The following is a 17,113-nucleotide window of genomic DNA, read 5'->3' on the forward strand; positions in this document are numbered from 1 at the left end:
AATATGGATCGGGTCACCCACACCTGACCTATTTGATCCACACGCCCAACACATCATGGGCGATGACATACTTGTAAATCTTTATGTTATTTTGTGTATTTTATGATATAACCTAAATCGTGATTAGTATATGATGATAACAAGAGGCAATCGTCGGTTGTTGCTGCTCTCTTTCATCTGTCTCTTGCTTGGACGTGCAGCTCACTTCTCTCTTCCTCCTCTTGCATCTAACTTCATTTGGTGGTTTGGTATTAGATATCAAAATCTTACACCATTGGCTGTAGATAAGGTATTGTACACATCAGTTCATCAAAAAACTAGAAATTTGTAGAGGAGATAGCAACATGGAAAGAACATAGCACTACAAGCTCAGTTCTGGTGTGGCATACAAGTGCATTAGGCCACTACAACCCAAAAGTCATTGACAGGTCTAAAGGTCTATGATATGATATACTATCACATGGATGCACCTATGGGATTCTGCAATTTTATGCTCTTCTCAAATTGACTTCCATATCTGGGGACACGATGTAGGAGTCAAACCGGAGAATCCATGTGAATGGCAGAAAAAACTTCAGGTGTGGTGGCAGAGCTTTTCATCATCTAAGCTTGCAGTACCAGAAGGTTGTTGAATCTTCAGAAGAATTAAGGAATGAGTTTCATACTTGAAGATACACGGTCGTTGATGCAAACTTTGATAAGCAAACCCCCAATTATGCATTGTAGGACCAACGAAAGATAACAGTGCTTCATAAACTAAGTTATACTCCACACATGGAAGTGACGATATGAATTCCGTTACTTGATGGCAGAACTGGATGCATGAGACCAATACTCTTTCACAAGCTCCCTAAACAGCGAACCTTCCCTTTCCATCAGATTCAATGGCCCATCAAATTCCGCAAGTTTCCCTGGTGACAGACAGAACACTATCATGAAGGAACAAACAAGAGAATTTGTATACGAGGATGGCATAAAACCAAAGAAACAATTAAGAATGGGGAATGCTCCTCTTGCTCTCTGTAAAAGAAGCCTGACATGAAGCCTTTTAAAGTGAAGAATTACCATCACTGATGGCAAGCACCATCGTACAGTCCATCACTGTAGGTATCCTGTGGGCAACAGTGATGACAGTACAATTAGCAAACTCGGTCCTTATTGTCTTCTGAAGGGTTGCATCTGTCGAATTGTCAACGGAAGCAGTTGCTTCATCTAGCACCAGTATCTTGCTTCTCCTGAGTAGTGCTCTCCCCAGGCAAAACAGCTGTCTTTGTCCCATGCTCCAATTTGATCCACCTTCCACCACTACAAAAAAGAAAAAAAGAAAAAAAAAATATAAGGGAAAGCACTTTATGCTCAGAACATCTTAAACAACCCACCATACCAAGTGAATCAAGGCCATCCTTTTTCTCCTGCACAGTTTCTCTCAGCTGACATTTGTCAAGAACCTATCGAAGATGGAAACAAATTACGCTGTGAACTATAGAAATCAAACAAAGTCATAGATATAAGGAAACTTTTATCCAACTCGAATTTCATTTCTTAAAGGCATGTTTAGAAACTGGATGATTGATTTATGCCCCAGAGAGGAGGAAACTTGAAGAAACTAGATTGACATTTATGAGAAGTTCTCTTCTCAAAAAAATTTATTTTCATTTTACAGTCGATTCATTTGAATTCTTTCGTTGTTTATCGTTATCCTTACCTTTTCAGAATGTATTTCGTGTTTTTCATACTAATAGATGACATTAAATCATTGTATGTACACACTTAATTTTTTACTAACCTTTGTCTTTTTGGTTTTTGCTCATTTTTCATGTTTTCTAATTTACGGATTTTTTTTTGCTACTATTACTTTTTTTTTGGCTTTACAATTGTCCTATAGGCATGTCCAGCTTCTCGCTTCCTACCAATTGTTAAGGCTTGCTTCCTGGATTCTGCTTCCAGTATAACATCCTCTATCCTTCTAGATTCTTGAAATTTTGAGAAAAGCATTGTTGAAAACAATCTACGAGCAATATCCTGACATGATAACAAATTTGGGAAACAAGAAATCAAGATGCATCTGCCTGGTTCTACACCATTACTGCATTTTCGTTTCTGAGAAAGCAATAAAGGCTGGAAGCAGGAGAAGGGAAAAGAGAGAGAGGGTCACCAAGCCTTAATCCCATATAAAAGAATAAAAAACTTAAGTTTTAGAGATAAACTGCCATAAAATTTCCACCACATCCTCTAAAGATTATTCTGAAGGCAAACATAACATGGGTAAAGTTCTGCGCCACATGTTTAGAAACCTGAATTTCAGAGAGCATTCAAGAGAGTTCAACGGAATTATATGCTGTGAAGCTCCAGATTGACTTTATCCAATCAGCCAAATAGAAGCACAATAATGGAACAAGCAGAAAACCAATATCCAACTATATAGAAGGAAAAGTCGTTAAATACTTTCATGATGAAGAAAGATTACCTCCCAGATTTCATGATCAGAGTGTTGCTGCAGGGGATCCATATTGTAGCGAACAGTCCCCTGGAAGAAAGTTGGGTCTTGAGGAATGATCCCTAGACGTGATCTAAGATCATGTAAACCAATGGCAGAGATGTCAAGATCATCAATAATTATTTTACCAGCTGCAGGCTCAACCAAACGAAACAAGGCACTGATAAGAGTTGTTTTCCCACTCCCTGTCCGTCCAACAATTCCTATTTTATGCCCTCCTTGAAATGTGCAAGTAATCCCCTGAAGCACAAGTTGTGTATCTGGCCTATACCTGATCTGTGAAGCAGCAATTTTAAAGAAAAAGAACAATCACATGAGTGTAACAGCACCTATGTTCAATAATGACGTAGATAATTGTCGACTTCTTGTGGATTTCAACGGTGACATCAGTACATTTTTCACCACTTAGTTCATGCCACAGTCCCAAAAGGCACGCGACAAAAACCCGATAAATAAATAATCTATTTAAAACTAAAAAAAAATCGAAAAAACGCAAAAAACTCCGGTTTTTCCTTTTTCCATTTTATCTATTTTTTAAAAGTTTTTTTAATGCCAAACTGCTTCTTTCCGTGGTCTAATTTTTATTGGTTGCAAATACACTTATTTTTTGATGTTTGCGTCATTAGTTTTTCAATTATTTTATTTTCCATCTTTTTTAGTTTTCTTTTTTTATTTTTTTTACAAATTTACCGGAATTTTCCTTTTTTTTCAAGCTCAACGTATTATACCCGAGAAAAACTTCACCAATTAAAACACCAGAAATTTTTTTGTGACTACTGTTCATGCTCAGCATGAGACATAGACCACCTTCTGAAAGATGCATTCTTGCAGCTTGAAAATTTCTCAGTGGCAAGTTCTTACAATCATCCAAGCAAGCACTCACTAAGACCATGTGTTCCATTTACCTGTGAAACATTGCCATTCACCACTCGTGAGTGCTCTGTAGCGTAAGTACAAAAAGGTTTCAAGTATACTTTTTCTTTTTGGATTTTCCCAATCATGGCAAAAAAAAAAAAAAAAAGGAAGATCATGTAACCTCAATTTTCCATACAGGTTGGTGGATGTTTGAAGATATAATCAGAAGTGAAATGAACTTGAGCATTTCTCGATCTTTTAACAAGGCCTGAAGCTTCAGGTTACTACATATGAAGTAGTGTTACTTTTTCCTTGGAAACATAAGTGAATAGCTACCTTTAAGTCCTGAATCTCGACCTTGCCAACACTGGGCCAGTTTGCAGCAGGTTGGCTACTTTCTATCATCTCCGAAGCCTCACTAGGCAGATACATGTACTGGTTTACCCGTTCCACAGAAATAATATGATTTCCCAACACACAGAAATGTTCAGCACACATAACAAGAGATCCATTCAAGGAGAGACCATAGGACAAAGCCATCCCAATGAAACCTGCATTGGATCCCAACTGCACTGTTATCAGCTAGATATGTGGATGCATAGTACGTGAAATTCTAATACATCAGATGTACACAATGCCTTCTGTTACTTTCAAAATTTGAAAGGCTAGTGCACTGCCATATGTTCTTTCTCCAAGTGGTGCTTATGCAAACAATAAAACTAAATAATTTACAAGCAGACGTCAACAAAGTGAAAAAAATAGAGATAGAGGGCGAGCCATGAGAATGAAAAATTCCAGTTGAGATGACCTGTGACTTGTCCAAGTTTGGAAATATTACTCTTGAAAACTATGTAGTTAAAATAAAGTTAAAAACAGAAAAAGCAGATTTGGATCTCGAAAGCTTTGGCATATAACATGTTCATCACCATAATCTACTATGAGCAAGTTTTTACACAATGAAATCTATGATCTCCAGCCAGCTTCTATGCAGAGTTTTTTAACACAAAAATAAAGCTGACTAACCTAAAATAATGGGTTTCCTAGAACAATTTGATGCCTTTTCTTTAACTATGTGTCAACTCATTTGGCATGAAGAATTGCAATTGGAATGTAACTTCAGGAATTTATAACGATTCATAGGTTTCCTGATTAACATACACGGAAAGGAAGCTAGATTTTTTACTTGCCTTCTAAGGTTTTTAGGTAATTTTCTTTTTTAACAGAGAAGAGATAACAAATAGGCTTTTTTTCTTCCAAAAGATTATAGAACTAGCTTAACTGATAATCAAATACGAATTACAGTTTACAGATGTCAATGGCAAATATAGAAATGTAGTCGCTTAGAAAAGTAGAAAGATTGGCATCACTGCATGTATGCTATAATATACTCACGTGCAACATTTGACTGATCAGTGATATCTCACAAGCATGTATCTTCGTCCACCTATCAGGAACTGCACTATGAATGAACCTCTTACACATAAAAACACGATCAACCCTGACCAAATATTCTACTGCTAAGTGTTAACTACCTACTAACATGACACCCCTGACCATAATATGTATCTCTTTCTTCATTAAGTGCTAAAGATGACTTATTCATGAACAGAGCAAAGACACAGTGGTCTAGGTTGTTTGGATTGTATAGTTCAGAATAAGTATGACATAAAAATAGTACATTTGTTTGATAATAAATTATGTATATAAATGACATACTCACCAGGGCTAAATGTACCAGAAGGAAGCATAAGCATGGCAAATGCTGATGAAAGTAAAACAACTGCACTCAATGCCTCTAACCGTTGAATCAGCCACTCAATTGCTGCAAAATTGTGGAAAAAGGGACTAGCATTCTTATCAATTAGTTCCAAAGCTTTTGAAAAGAATCGGTCCTCTGCTTTGAAAGCTCTAATAGTCATAGCGCCTGACATAGACTCTGACAAGTGATTTGCTACAATGGATTTCGTTATCCCGTTGATCCTCATCAGTTCTCTTGAACTTGCAAAGTAATATCTCTGCACATTTTGATTTACGTCAAAAAATTAGGAACCGCAATTTGCTATCCAGTGTGCACATGAAAGATTAAAATCAACTTACCCGTGTTAACAATAACTAAATATTCACTGTCAATAAACAAAGAAATTACCTGTAATCGTGAGCTGATATATATTATTGGTATGGCAACAAATAAGACAGGCCAGGCAAAAACAGTCAACACCGTAAGATTACTAGAAGCATTAATGGTTGCAATGCATGTAAAAGTTATGCAGAATGGGACATCAAGGTCGATAATGCTTAAATCAGAGGACATCTGCACAAGTCCAAAAGAATGAATGTGAATATCCTGAAAGCACGAAAGAACTCTACAAGAATAAACTGATTGAAGAATGAACTGTCTCATGGTCCCACTCCCAAGAAGAAAGCCCAAAGGAAAAGCATGATTATCTCCATATAAGTATTCTTGTCAGTGGATATTAAACGAGGCACATGAACAAAATCTCTTTCACCCTACACTCTTCTTTATTAGGATACTGGCATTCATATGAAAACTTGACTTAAAGCATCAAATCATTAGTTTAATATATACTAGCATATGCTACAAAAATCACTGTATTTAACATCTGTATTTAGTGGCATAGTGTGACATGACAAGGTACGACATAACAATTAGGCAATACAATGAAGAACAAAGCATAAAGGATTGATAAATATTTAATTTTGTTTATTTTTGATTGTCACCCTTGCACATGTGCATTTTTCTGCTTATGAATTTATCATCTATTTAATGTCAATGGTTCCCAAAAGTATATCTGCATCTGCACGGACACCGACAACATACTGCTGATATGGATTCAGCAACCCAACGTATCCATAAATGAATAATTACATATGCAAACTCTCCCTCTCTCTCTCTCTCTCTCTTTATATATATATATATATATATATATATATATTAAAAAATTGAAAGTTTTTCTTAAACACTATGTCCTTTTATTAGTCCGATGGTGGAGAGCAAGTATTAGACTATTGCAATAATCCTAGCATCAATATAGGCATATGCCAAATTGAGTCTTAAAAACTGATGTTCTTTATGCCCAGAAATTAGAAAATGTAATTTGAGGCAGCTTTTTATCAAATAAATCTATGTTGAATTCATATACAAGGTCTTATTGCAATAACACAAGTTCTACCTATTTTTCGCAGCGCCAAGGTAGGAATTCCATGAGCATAACAGCATTGCTATACATATAGAGACACACGAGCCATCTTGATAGAAACCTATATGTGGTGAACACAACCGAACTATTCACTGATTTTATAATTATGCTGACTACCTATTTAGAAATAATTATGCTGACTACTTTTTACCAACAGTTTGCGCTCATAACTGCACCTACAACAATTTGATTGCCACTAATTTGATTAGATTTCAGTCTCAATATTCTTTTATGATTTTGTTATTATTATTCTTGAAGATCTCTGGGTTAATATACGGCCTTAGTTTAAGGTAAATAGTAACAGATTCAGACATGCATGTGTGTAAGCACAAGCCATCGTGTCCTAATCTTTTAAAACTGCAATATCATGCAAAGCTTTTGGATATTGCTAATTCCCATACCTAAATTCATGACTATTGAGTCATAGCCATCAGCTAATTCTAAAATTCTCCTAAATGTATCTCATTAAGAACAGCAAGCACCATTGCAAGTGTCACTTCAATAATATGGATGATTGGAAATATGCAAGCTGGTTCTGCAATAAGCAGGGACATTAGTAACCATGAATAATGAGAGGCCAAAAATTTTCTTTCAGTCATACCCTGCTCACAATCCTTCCAAGAGGTGTTGAATCATAGAAGGACATTGGTGCACGGAAAAGAGACTTCAATAGCTGAGCAAATAATGATTTTGATGATCGCAAGCCCAGAACAACTACAAAGATAGACCTAAGAAATAGAGAAACAGCACCACTGAACCCAAGAACTGAGTAAACTGAAATTAACTGAAACTTGCTAACGTGAGGACTCTGAACATTAGCTGCCATCCATGAATTCTGTAGGATTTGAGTGCCAACAAAAAATGAATGTGTTAAAACAGTTAAGAAAAAAAAGAAGAATCCCTTGTTCTGGTTCAAGTACTGAGTGTAAGGCTTAAAACCCATATCTCCTCTTTCTTTCTCCTCCTGCTTAACTAGCTGATTAGCCACAAAAACTTTTCCTATCAGGTTTGTATCTACATATTCCTTTCTGATGCCACTAGCTGATGAGAATCTCTTCCTTTCACAAGAAACGTTGCAAAGCCTCTCTGAACTCATTGTATCTTTGTGTGCATTGACAAGGTTTTGAAATTCTGCACTTGAATCCAACAACTTGTGGAAAGGAGCAGCATGGATTATATCTCCTTCTGACATTAACTGGAAGCAACAAATAAGCACATGAGAAAAGAAAAAAGAAGGGTCCAACGCAATGGTCCACCTGAGACTTTGCAATCTGGTATGTTGCATGAGTATGGTTGTCATATGCATGCATGTCATTTCCAAAGAACATGGTCTGCACAGGGCTGCCCTACTACTACACACACACACACACACACACACACACACACTCACACACACTCACACACACACATATATATATATTTGAACGACAGCATAAATTATAAGTGACAATTAATTATTAACAGCTGTATCCACAGGGCACTCAGTGCCCCCAACTCAGGTGTAACAGCCTATTGCAGCACCCATGTGGCATAGGTAATTGCATACACATTTTAAAAGTCTGTTGAGTGGAGTAGAGATATGCTTTAGTGATACAATTGAGTGCTGTATAGATGTTTTTCAAGTGACACATGTCTGCAGGATCAGATTAAGGCAGCAATGACATAATGCTTGTGGCAAATTGCCAGGGAATGCCACCAAACCCAAAAAACCCTTGCTGCATCAAAACCTAATAAAAACTGGTAATGGACAACTGTTGGCTACAGCATCAGGCATGCTGAGAGTCATCCAGGCCCTGATTCTTACATGATGCATGAACAAAAAGCAACTAAACAAAAAAATGAGGGAAGGAACCTAACAGGTGTAATCTATAATGTCCGAAAGAAGAAAAAAATAAAAAGTTTTTTTTTTAAAAAAGAGAAGAGCCCTGAGCTAAACAAACTGACAGAAGGAAGATTAAGGATCACACTTACCAGTATAGCATCAAAGGCTGGAAGAAAATCAACCTGGTGAGTCACTAACAAGACAGTCTTCCCCAACAAAGCACCCATTATGCATTCCTGGCAAATATCAAGTTAGCCAGGTGCAAGATGAAAACGCAAAAAACTTAAGTTCAAGAAGGGTATTCACTGACATTAAACAAACTATTAGCAGTGTGTGCATCAACAGCACTAAATGGATCATCCAAGAGAAATATATCTGCGTCCTGATACACTGCACGTGCCAGTTGAATACGTTGCTTCTGACCACCACTGAGGTTAACACCTCTTTCTCCTATCTCAGTAAGATCTCCGAAAGGCAACATCTCAAGGTCTTTTTCCAGTGAACACTTCCTGACGACCTCTTCGTACTTTTTCTCGTTCATGCAAGACCCAAAGAGAATATTATCTCTTATCGTCCCACTCTGGATCCAAGGAGTTTGAGAGACATATGCAATTGTTCCAAAAACTTGCAACTGCAAACATTATGGCATCAATAAATATGTAAGCATAAACAATAGCAATAATCTTTTAGTTTGAACTGGATGATGGATAGATGGACGATTAATGACAAATATGAAATCTTTAAGATTGCTCGCAAAGTCCAGCTGAAGTGACAGACAAGTAGACATCAGCATCAGTTGCCAATTTTTTGCAGGTTAAACTACCTGGAAGCTTCAAGAACTTATGAGCAGAGAGATGCTATGGTTTGTAAGGATTTGCATGTAAATTTCAGGTGAATTATTAATTAACTGATGCAGGAACGTCTAAGATGCCATTGGAAATTTATTCAACGAGATAAGCCATTTCTATACTTCAAAAGATCTAGTGACAAGGAAAATGACAAAAAATAATCAAGAAGCCTGAGCATGTAATGAAACAGTAACTCTGGATGCGTACGAGGTTATAAATGGACAGATTCTCCAGCAAACCCAGCATAGGCATCTTAGAAGCCAGTCATGCAGCCACAGCCTACATCAGCTAATTATGCATAGATGGAAGCTAACAGACTAACGTAGACACGATTCATGAATTAACAGGTACAACACAACCCAATTTGGCTCTGCTTTGTACTTAGACCTGAAACATTTAAGGCCGTACTATCTCCAGCTTATCTGCTCGTTGTTCATATGACTAACAGATCTCAACTGGATTCAGCATTCCAGCTATTGCCCCTTTAACAATACGTGATAGAAACTATCTCCGTTAGACACGTGAAAGATGATGCAAATACTTACATGGCCATCAATAATAGGGACCTCCCCAAGAATTGCAGCAAGAAGGCTCGACTTTCCTGATCCAACTTCTCCACAAATTGCAACTCTCTGGCCTGGCTTAACTACAACACTGACATTTCTCAGAGTGGGTTTCTGTGTCTCCACTTCCCATGCTAAAGTGGCAGATTTTATATATATTGAATATTCATGATCTGTTCCACTGATGTCCCTCTCGATAAGTCCAGTCCCCAGCTCAGGAGCGTCTAGAAAGTTCACTATTCTTGTAAACGCGACCTTGGCTTGGATTGTGACACCCAGAACATATGGTATTGATCTTACAGGATCCTGAACAAGTCGCAGGGTTGCTATAGAAGTGAAGACATTGCTGGCCTGAAGGGGAACTTCTATAAGATAGCATGTGATAAAAGTTACAGCTGTAACCAATACAGGAGATACCCAGAAAAGAAAATTAGTGTAAGCCTTTCGTAGCTGAAAAGCTGATATCCAGTTATGTTCTACTTCACGCAATTGTTCTATCACTGACTTGAAATGCATTTCCCATGCATAGAGTTTCAACACTTTCATATTCACTAAAGCCTCTGAAGCCACCTTGAGTCTTTCATCCTGTGCCTGCATGAGCTTAGTCTGAAATTTGTGCATAAGTTTTGCAAGAGGAGCATTACATAAGACAGTCAGTATCACGACAAACAATGCTGACAATGTAGCAAGGCCCACTGCATTATATAGAATTGCCAATGCAAAAGAAAGCTGGAGGCACGCTGTCCAGGTCTGATGAAGAAAGAAAGGGAATTCACCAATACGGTAAGCATCTACATTTAGATAGTTCATTATCTCACCAGAAGAATGCTTCATTTTAGCTGCATTAGAGACTCTTAGTTGCTTTTCATATATAGCAGCTGACAGAAGGGACCGTAATTGTAGACCAATCCTTCTGGTTCGAAAGTACCACTGCCTCTGGGACAATGACTCCAGAACTTTTGTGAAAAAAAAGGATATGGCAAGAACATAACCCTCGTATTTGAAGGACTCGTTGCCTTCTGCAACTCTGATAAAGGCATTAAGAAGGATAGGGCCTGAAGACACAGCAAAAATCTTAAGAAGTGCGAAGAACCCTGACACTATTAGCTCCCTGCGCTGACAGAAAACCAATGTCCAGAAGATGGATGACGATGTAGACCTTTTCTTCTCCGTTTGCTGGTTCAACTTCTCAGTGAACAGTGCATAGTGGCTTTGTGCCTGGTCCTCCATGCATAACTTAGGCATATCTTTATCCTCCAATGGACTCTCCCAACCCCTTTGCATCAAGGAATTCAGCCACCAAAATGATAATCTATTAAAAAATGAAGCCTCTGAAAATGGAGTCACATACCCATCAAGATTCAATTTATTTTCACCATTCAATGGTTCAAAAAGGTCAATTCTATCAGTTTGACTGTACTCAATTTGTCTGGAATATCTTATGCAAACCAAGAGCAAGAGAGCTCCAGGCAGCGACAAGAGATCGAGCATAATCTTAATGGACAACTTTTTGTCAGTTACAACCACTAAAATTGATGCAACGGTCAAGAATACTGAAAACAAGAATGAAATAAACGACCAGAGCCTTAAAAAGGTTTTTTCAAGCCGCTCTATCCTAAGGCTGATTGTCAGACCTAGTAAGGCCCAAGCTAAACCCTGAAACAAGGGTACCATCCATAGGTTTAAAGGTGTAACTGCTTGGATTGTTCCCCATCTTTCCAGGAAAATCCAAAATCCTAGCACAGAGTAAGACAGCCCCAAGGTTCCATTATATATAGCAGAAAATTTTCGTAAACATGAAAACCACACTGAATGAGTAGTTCTTCCTGATGCTTCGGATCCTTTATGGATGAGATTGAAGAAGAACATTAACAGGAGCAAGATGCTAATACAGAGGCAAACCCCATTTTTGACACATAGAGAAGAGCAGGCGAAGCACAATATCTCTGGATAAGCTGATATTCTAGTCCTTCCACATTCTGAGGTATTAGATGATTCAGGTTCCCCACAGAAAGCAACCCAGACACCTAGTAACATTGCAGAGCTTTAGTCAAACGGCACAAAAACTCAGACCAAGAAGTAGTTTCATTGGTTGCATTGTACGAGACAGTTTTGAAAATTTTTTCAGCCAACCTGTAAGAAGTTCCATGATTCGCTGTTGACTTATTTTACTTCTTATTGTGTATTCACCGGCTGGAACTTTTGACCTGCTGTTAATCTTCTTTCTTCGTCTATGGCCTTATTTGTGCTCATCAGTATGGCGATCTACATGTCACACAATTTCAATTTTTTTAGAACAGGAAACACGGAAAAGTCTATCCATCACAAAGCTGCATGATCATTATGAATCAGCAACCACAATTTTGAATTGATGCATAATTAATAGTTAAGATAGCATAAAACTTTTACGCCAAGAACAGAAGTTCATGCAATTCTCGATTCTTCTACAAGAGAATAATGACATATCTAGTTGGTTATACAGCGTTATCAACGAAGCATTCTTGATTCTGTATCCGTGGCGGTCATCCCTCACCCTACAAGTCAAAGATAAAATCACTTTACTCATCTAATAACTAAAACAAAAGAATCGACTCAAAATATCAATTAAGAAGAATATTACCTTCTTAATTCAAGCTCTAAGATGAAACTCAATGCAAATGATGCTCCAATTACAAGGCCAAGTAGGAAATCAAGGACAGGACTTCTAAGGGCGTTAGTAATTTGGTTGAAATACTGTGGTTGGTTGGTAAGAGCGATGACTTAATGATTGCCCTGTGAACTTATCCAGTCATTGGGTGGAGCTGAGTGTACTGAAACCCGCATTGTATTATTCTTTACAAAGATATTGACCTAAATATGAAAATAAATTGTGAATCATGCAAGTCAATAAATCTGCATTGATCATCTGGTGGCATCAATTGTAGATAGAAGGTGTATTGTTGATCAGTCGATGAATTATAAGAATGCCAATGGTCATTCTAGCTTGAAGATGCATGGCCATAAGGAAGACATCTTAATAAAATACCTTTTACATCACAAGGGAAGGAAAAAACCTGCACCCACTACTCAGCATCACAGAAACTACAGAACTACTACCATCACGATCCATTCAAATGCACAGAATAATAAGTAACAAAAGTAAAAAAATCAAGTTCACCAAGTATGAACATAGCGCCCATGCATTGACTACTTCAGTTGAACCAAGATTATGATAGGCTGTTCCTTTGCAGCAATAATATTCTACTGTAATCCACCATTTTGTGCTTTGCGACCAGAGAGTCCTCTCTGTCGCATTTCGGACGACGGTTGCTCTATTAACCGATTGGATAGGAAGTCTTAGATGGAGAGGCAGAGGGAGATTTAAAAAAAAGAAAATTAGTGTCTCTAATAATGCTCAAAAAGGTTGGTTGCCTTTCGTATGGTACAGTTTGTTCTGAGGACTGATTTAGACCAAGCAGATCTTATATTTGGGTGCCGACTGCTAACAAAGTTTGAGTGCCCAAAAGCCACTTTCAAATTAAAAAACTAAAGGAAAATACTGTTAAAAGGACAATATTAGAAGGAGCAAAAAAGAACAAAATTTTCATTAACTCGGTAACTTGACATAGCCTCTTTGCAGTGAAGCTGGCTGGATGCATCCCTGTGCACTGTCCACTGGGAAGCATAGTGGCCAGAAAATCCTTGATCAGTAAAAGAGAAGTTACACCCTCAAAAACAAAATAGGTAGTAAAAAAGTTACAAGTTGAATATATATATATATATTTGAAAAATCTCTAAGGGAGTGTTTGGATGACACCCTCTAGAAACTTGGTTTTGTGAAAACCATTTTTTTTTTTTAAAAAAAAAACCAAGTTGAAAAGCTAGTTTTGTAAACTTGGCGTGGACGTTTGGATGACAAGTTAAAAATCTGTCACTAAAAAACAGCCGGCACATGCACATTAGCAAGGATGTTTATGCTATAAAGCAATGGTTCATGGTACTTTTAACAATGATTCATAGTGGTTTTAGCAACAAATTTTTAATTTTTAATCATCCAACGTCATCTAGCATATGACCACATAAATTTCTCCCATATATATGAGAACATGTAGGTACCAAGATCCTCATATACCAGACTTGATAAAAATCATTTAGGCCAAAATAGATCATATGGTTTAAATTAAGTTGCAAATTGAAACATTAATCCCGACAACTATTACTTCATATTTTGTCTTTCTCCCCTTCTCTCTTGCGAGGAGAAATAGGCATAAGTGAAATTTGCTAGGATTAGAGTTGTTAAGAACTACTCTCCGCATATTGCAGTACTTACTGTATCTCGATAAACCTTAGGACAAAAACCTCATAAGTTAAAACTTTTCAAAATGACTTTAACATATTTTTAGTTCAAATATCATTTTTTCAATTTTTCAATAATCTATCCCTGTGATGAACATAAAAATTTGAAACCAGGAAAGTAGATTACACATTTAAGTCATTAATTAAAATGTACTCACATCCAAGTGCAGATCATAAAAAGGAATCGGGTTTTCGTAATTCTTTTACTGTGACAAGGTAAAAAAAAAGCTATCATGTACTCTCTGATCTCTCTTTAAATGTTTCATCTCAAAAGTTTATTACCTTTCTTATTTATTAATGAATATCTTAACTTACTTTTTGTTTAAAAACCATTTTCCATGTTGAGCCATGATACGTTTTAGTGTGTTGATGACCTATTTAAAAAGTTTACGCGCACATATATATAAGTGAAAGAACATAAGATAAATTATGTACTATAAACACATATATATAAGTGAAAGAACATGAGACAAATTATGTACTATACACAATATAGGCAGAATTGTAAGATTAGCCTAAAAAATATGATTTTCCTTAAATGATGAGGCATCATAAATTTCCAAAACGTTTTCATTTAGGCTCTATACATGTCCGTGTACTTTTTGGCCGAATACGGGTGTTGTTTTTCGGGCCAATTAAAAAAATGTAAATGTACTCAAAGTGCCCAAAAAATATGGGATTGAAATAAGTTATGAATCTGATGTGAGCAACATATTATATAAAAAAAATTCATTTTGATGGTTTAGATAGGTCATCTCATAACTAAAGTTAAATAAATCATGTTTCTGTTATTTTCAATTGGTATTGTTTGTATAGCTCGCGCGCGCGCGTGTGTAGATGGATCTCTCTCTTTATAGCTCACTATATATATAACCATAGATGGCTGTCTCTCTCTCTTTATAATTCAATATATATATATATATATATATATGTGTGTGTGTGTGAACACACATATATATACACTGAGCTATAAAGAGAGATAGAGGTAAAAAGTGAGTGAATGGTGGCTATGATTATCCAAAGTCATCTAGTTTACTTATGAGGGTTGTTCGACTCATGTGATGAACTGTTGAAAGGGAAAAAGGAAAAAATATGTGAATTAATACTACATGATGAAAACAATAACATCTATCATGAAACATATCAAACTGTTCTTATAAGTCAGCTGAATAACTCTACATTCAATATATATATAAATAAATAAATTATATATATATATATATCAACAAAGAACGTTCTTATAAACAGAATACCACGAAAAAATAATTACTGAGATATTTTAATCTCCTTTAAAAAATAGCTTTTTTATTCCCTTTAGCTGTATATTTCCATTTCTTTTGTTTCCTTTGGAATTCTAAAAGAAATAATTTTCGAATCTTTACGAGCAATTCTTTCTGTAAGAGTAGAAAACTTAAATTTCATATTCTTTCTCCATTATTATTTATATATTATACATTCTATATTTAAATTTTATATGCTCTTTCGGTCTCTCTCCAGGTTGGTGCAGGGCGGAGGTCAGGATGTACGAAGAGACCAAACATCGCTTAAGAACGGGGGAAAGGATCTACGTCCAAATCACAAAAGTAGCAACAGGAAAGGATCTAAGTACAAACCATGGAAGTGGCAAGAGAGGGCATGAAGCTTAACGAGCAGGAGCAAGAAAATTACGGTGGTCTCGTACCTTCAACTGGCAAACCTTCGCCCCTTCAATTTCATCTTTGATCGACGGAAAATTAAGCATAAAAAACCGAGTCTCGAAATCGACCGCAAAGTCGCTTGATCATATGGCAGAAGTGGACGCCGTGGCCGACAAAATCTCCGGAGTTCTATTAACAGTTCAATCGTCGAATTCAGAACGTCGACGACGACGACGACAGTCGCCTGGTTCCTGAAATATCATCAGAAGGCAAGAAGGGAATTAAAATGTGAAAAATTCTTGAGGAAAAAGGTTCGCAGATCCACTACTAGGGAAACAACGTGCCGGCAGGAAGTCGCACTCAGGATCGACGACAAACCAGCGATCAAAAGGAAGGAGCAAGGCAAGTACCAAGCACTTCAAAAAAGTAACAAACAACTAGTTAACAAGTGCAACTTTACATATATTATATCAGGTGTTGAGTCTCTGTAGTTTGGAAAAAAAATCAAGCTAGCGTTCATTAAACTCCGCGTTCCGTTTGTTCAAGAAAGAACTGGGTTTGTTATGTTCAATTAAGATGCAAAAGCAAAGATTCTGAAACACCAGGTCCTGATTTCTGAACAGGATCTGAATTGGGAGAATTATGCGCCTTTGGATCTATATATATCAGAAAATCTACCACTCATTTGGAACTTATACAAAGCCGAGAAAAGTAAACTGTGCACTTTACATGTGAAAAAGTAAGTTTAATTTCTCACTCGACTGCACCGAAAAAGCTTGTTTGGAATCATATTTCATACGAGTTTTTGGTTATGGAGTTCTCCTCCACTGCAAATATTCAGATTGGTCGCGGAGATTCATTTCTTCTCCGCTATGGCAAACTTCTACTAAGCAAAAGGCACAGCACAGAAAATTCATGGGAAGTACGAGCAGCACCTCTTCCTCTCCTTTACGTCTCTCTCTGGCCTTAAACTTCATGTTCATCCCTTGTCAACATGAGCACATATTTATAAGAGACCATGCATATATAAAAATAATTATGATGGATTAATAAATGGATATTGCCCCAAGGTCGACTATGAATGTTTGAGTGGCGTAGTACAGAGAATATTCCGTATTATTCTGGAGATCGGACGTTGAAGCATGGCGTCATTATCACTTAAAAATGTATACCTTGTATAGTGGCAACGAGTCTGGCCTTCGTAGCTTGACAGTGCCGCATTGCGAAAGTAGTTGTGGACTAAGGTATGAACACATCCGTTTTGATCTTATTCCTATTCATCATTAATACAATCCAATTTGCAGTGGGTTGATTGAAAGATCATCACACCTCTACACA

The 17,113-nt window shown here is 36.9% G+C and overlaps 1 protein-coding gene across 5 annotated transcripts; it reads right to left on the reverse strand.

The window, feature by feature from the left end:
- Positions 1 to 258: 258 nt before the first annotated feature.
- LOC116260722 (ABC transporter C family member 10-like) lies at positions 259 to 16,740 on the reverse strand. Of its 5 annotated transcripts, none has more exons than XM_031639163.2 (16): positions 16,711 to 16,740; positions 15,820 to 16,026; positions 12,424 to 12,653; positions 12,284 to 12,337; positions 11,937 to 12,068; positions 9,786 to 11,830; positions 8,703 to 9,023; positions 8,542 to 8,628; positions 7,172 to 7,765; positions 5,499 to 5,663; positions 5,073 to 5,367; positions 3,689 to 3,903; positions 2,468 to 2,773; positions 1,385 to 1,448; positions 1,066 to 1,305; positions 259 to 911 (listed from the first exon to the last, which is right to left on the reverse strand). In XM_031639163.2, the coding sequence occupies exons 5-16, from the start codon at positions 11,950 to 11,952 to the stop codon at positions 799 to 801; spliced, it is 4,461 nt and encodes a 1,486-aa protein (XP_031495023.1). In that variant the 5' UTR covers positions 11,953 to 12,068; positions 12,284 to 12,337; positions 12,424 to 12,653; positions 15,820 to 16,026; positions 16,711 to 16,740; the 3' UTR covers positions 259 to 798. The 5 variants fall into 5 exon arrangements, 4 of the variants coding, with proteins under 4 accessions (XP_031495023.1, XP_031495021.1, XP_031495022.1 ...); XM_031639161.2 differs by having other exon boundaries at positions 12,213 to 12,337; XR_004174158.2 differs by lacking the exon at positions 259 to 911 and having other exon boundaries at positions 1,240 to 1,305; positions 2,468 to 2,527; positions 2,626 to 2,773; positions 12,213 to 12,337.
- Between the last annotated feature and the right edge of the window lie 373 nt (positions 16,741 to 17,113).

The sequence above is a fragment of the Nymphaea colorata genome, chromosome 9 (genome assembly GCF_008831285.2).
Source record: "Nymphaea colorata isolate Beijing-Zhang1983 chromosome 9, ASM883128v2, whole genome shotgun sequence".
Classification (NCBI taxonomy): Eukaryota; Viridiplantae; Streptophyta; class Magnoliopsida; order Nymphaeales; family Nymphaeaceae; genus Nymphaea; species Nymphaea colorata.

What these genes read in the sequence shown, in the direction of transcription:
- LOC116260722 (XM_031639162.2), bottom strand. An exon ending in GGATGGCCTTGATTCACTTG is followed by an intron (nt 1,306 to 1,384) that starts GTATGGTGGGTT and finishes TCTTTTTTGTAG; the next exon opens with TGGTGGAAGGTGGATCAAAT. An exon ending in GGTGCTTGCCATCAGTGATG is followed by an intron (nt 912 to 1,065) that starts GTAATTCTTCAC and finishes GTCTGTCACCAG; the next exon opens with GGAAACTTGCGGAATTTGAT.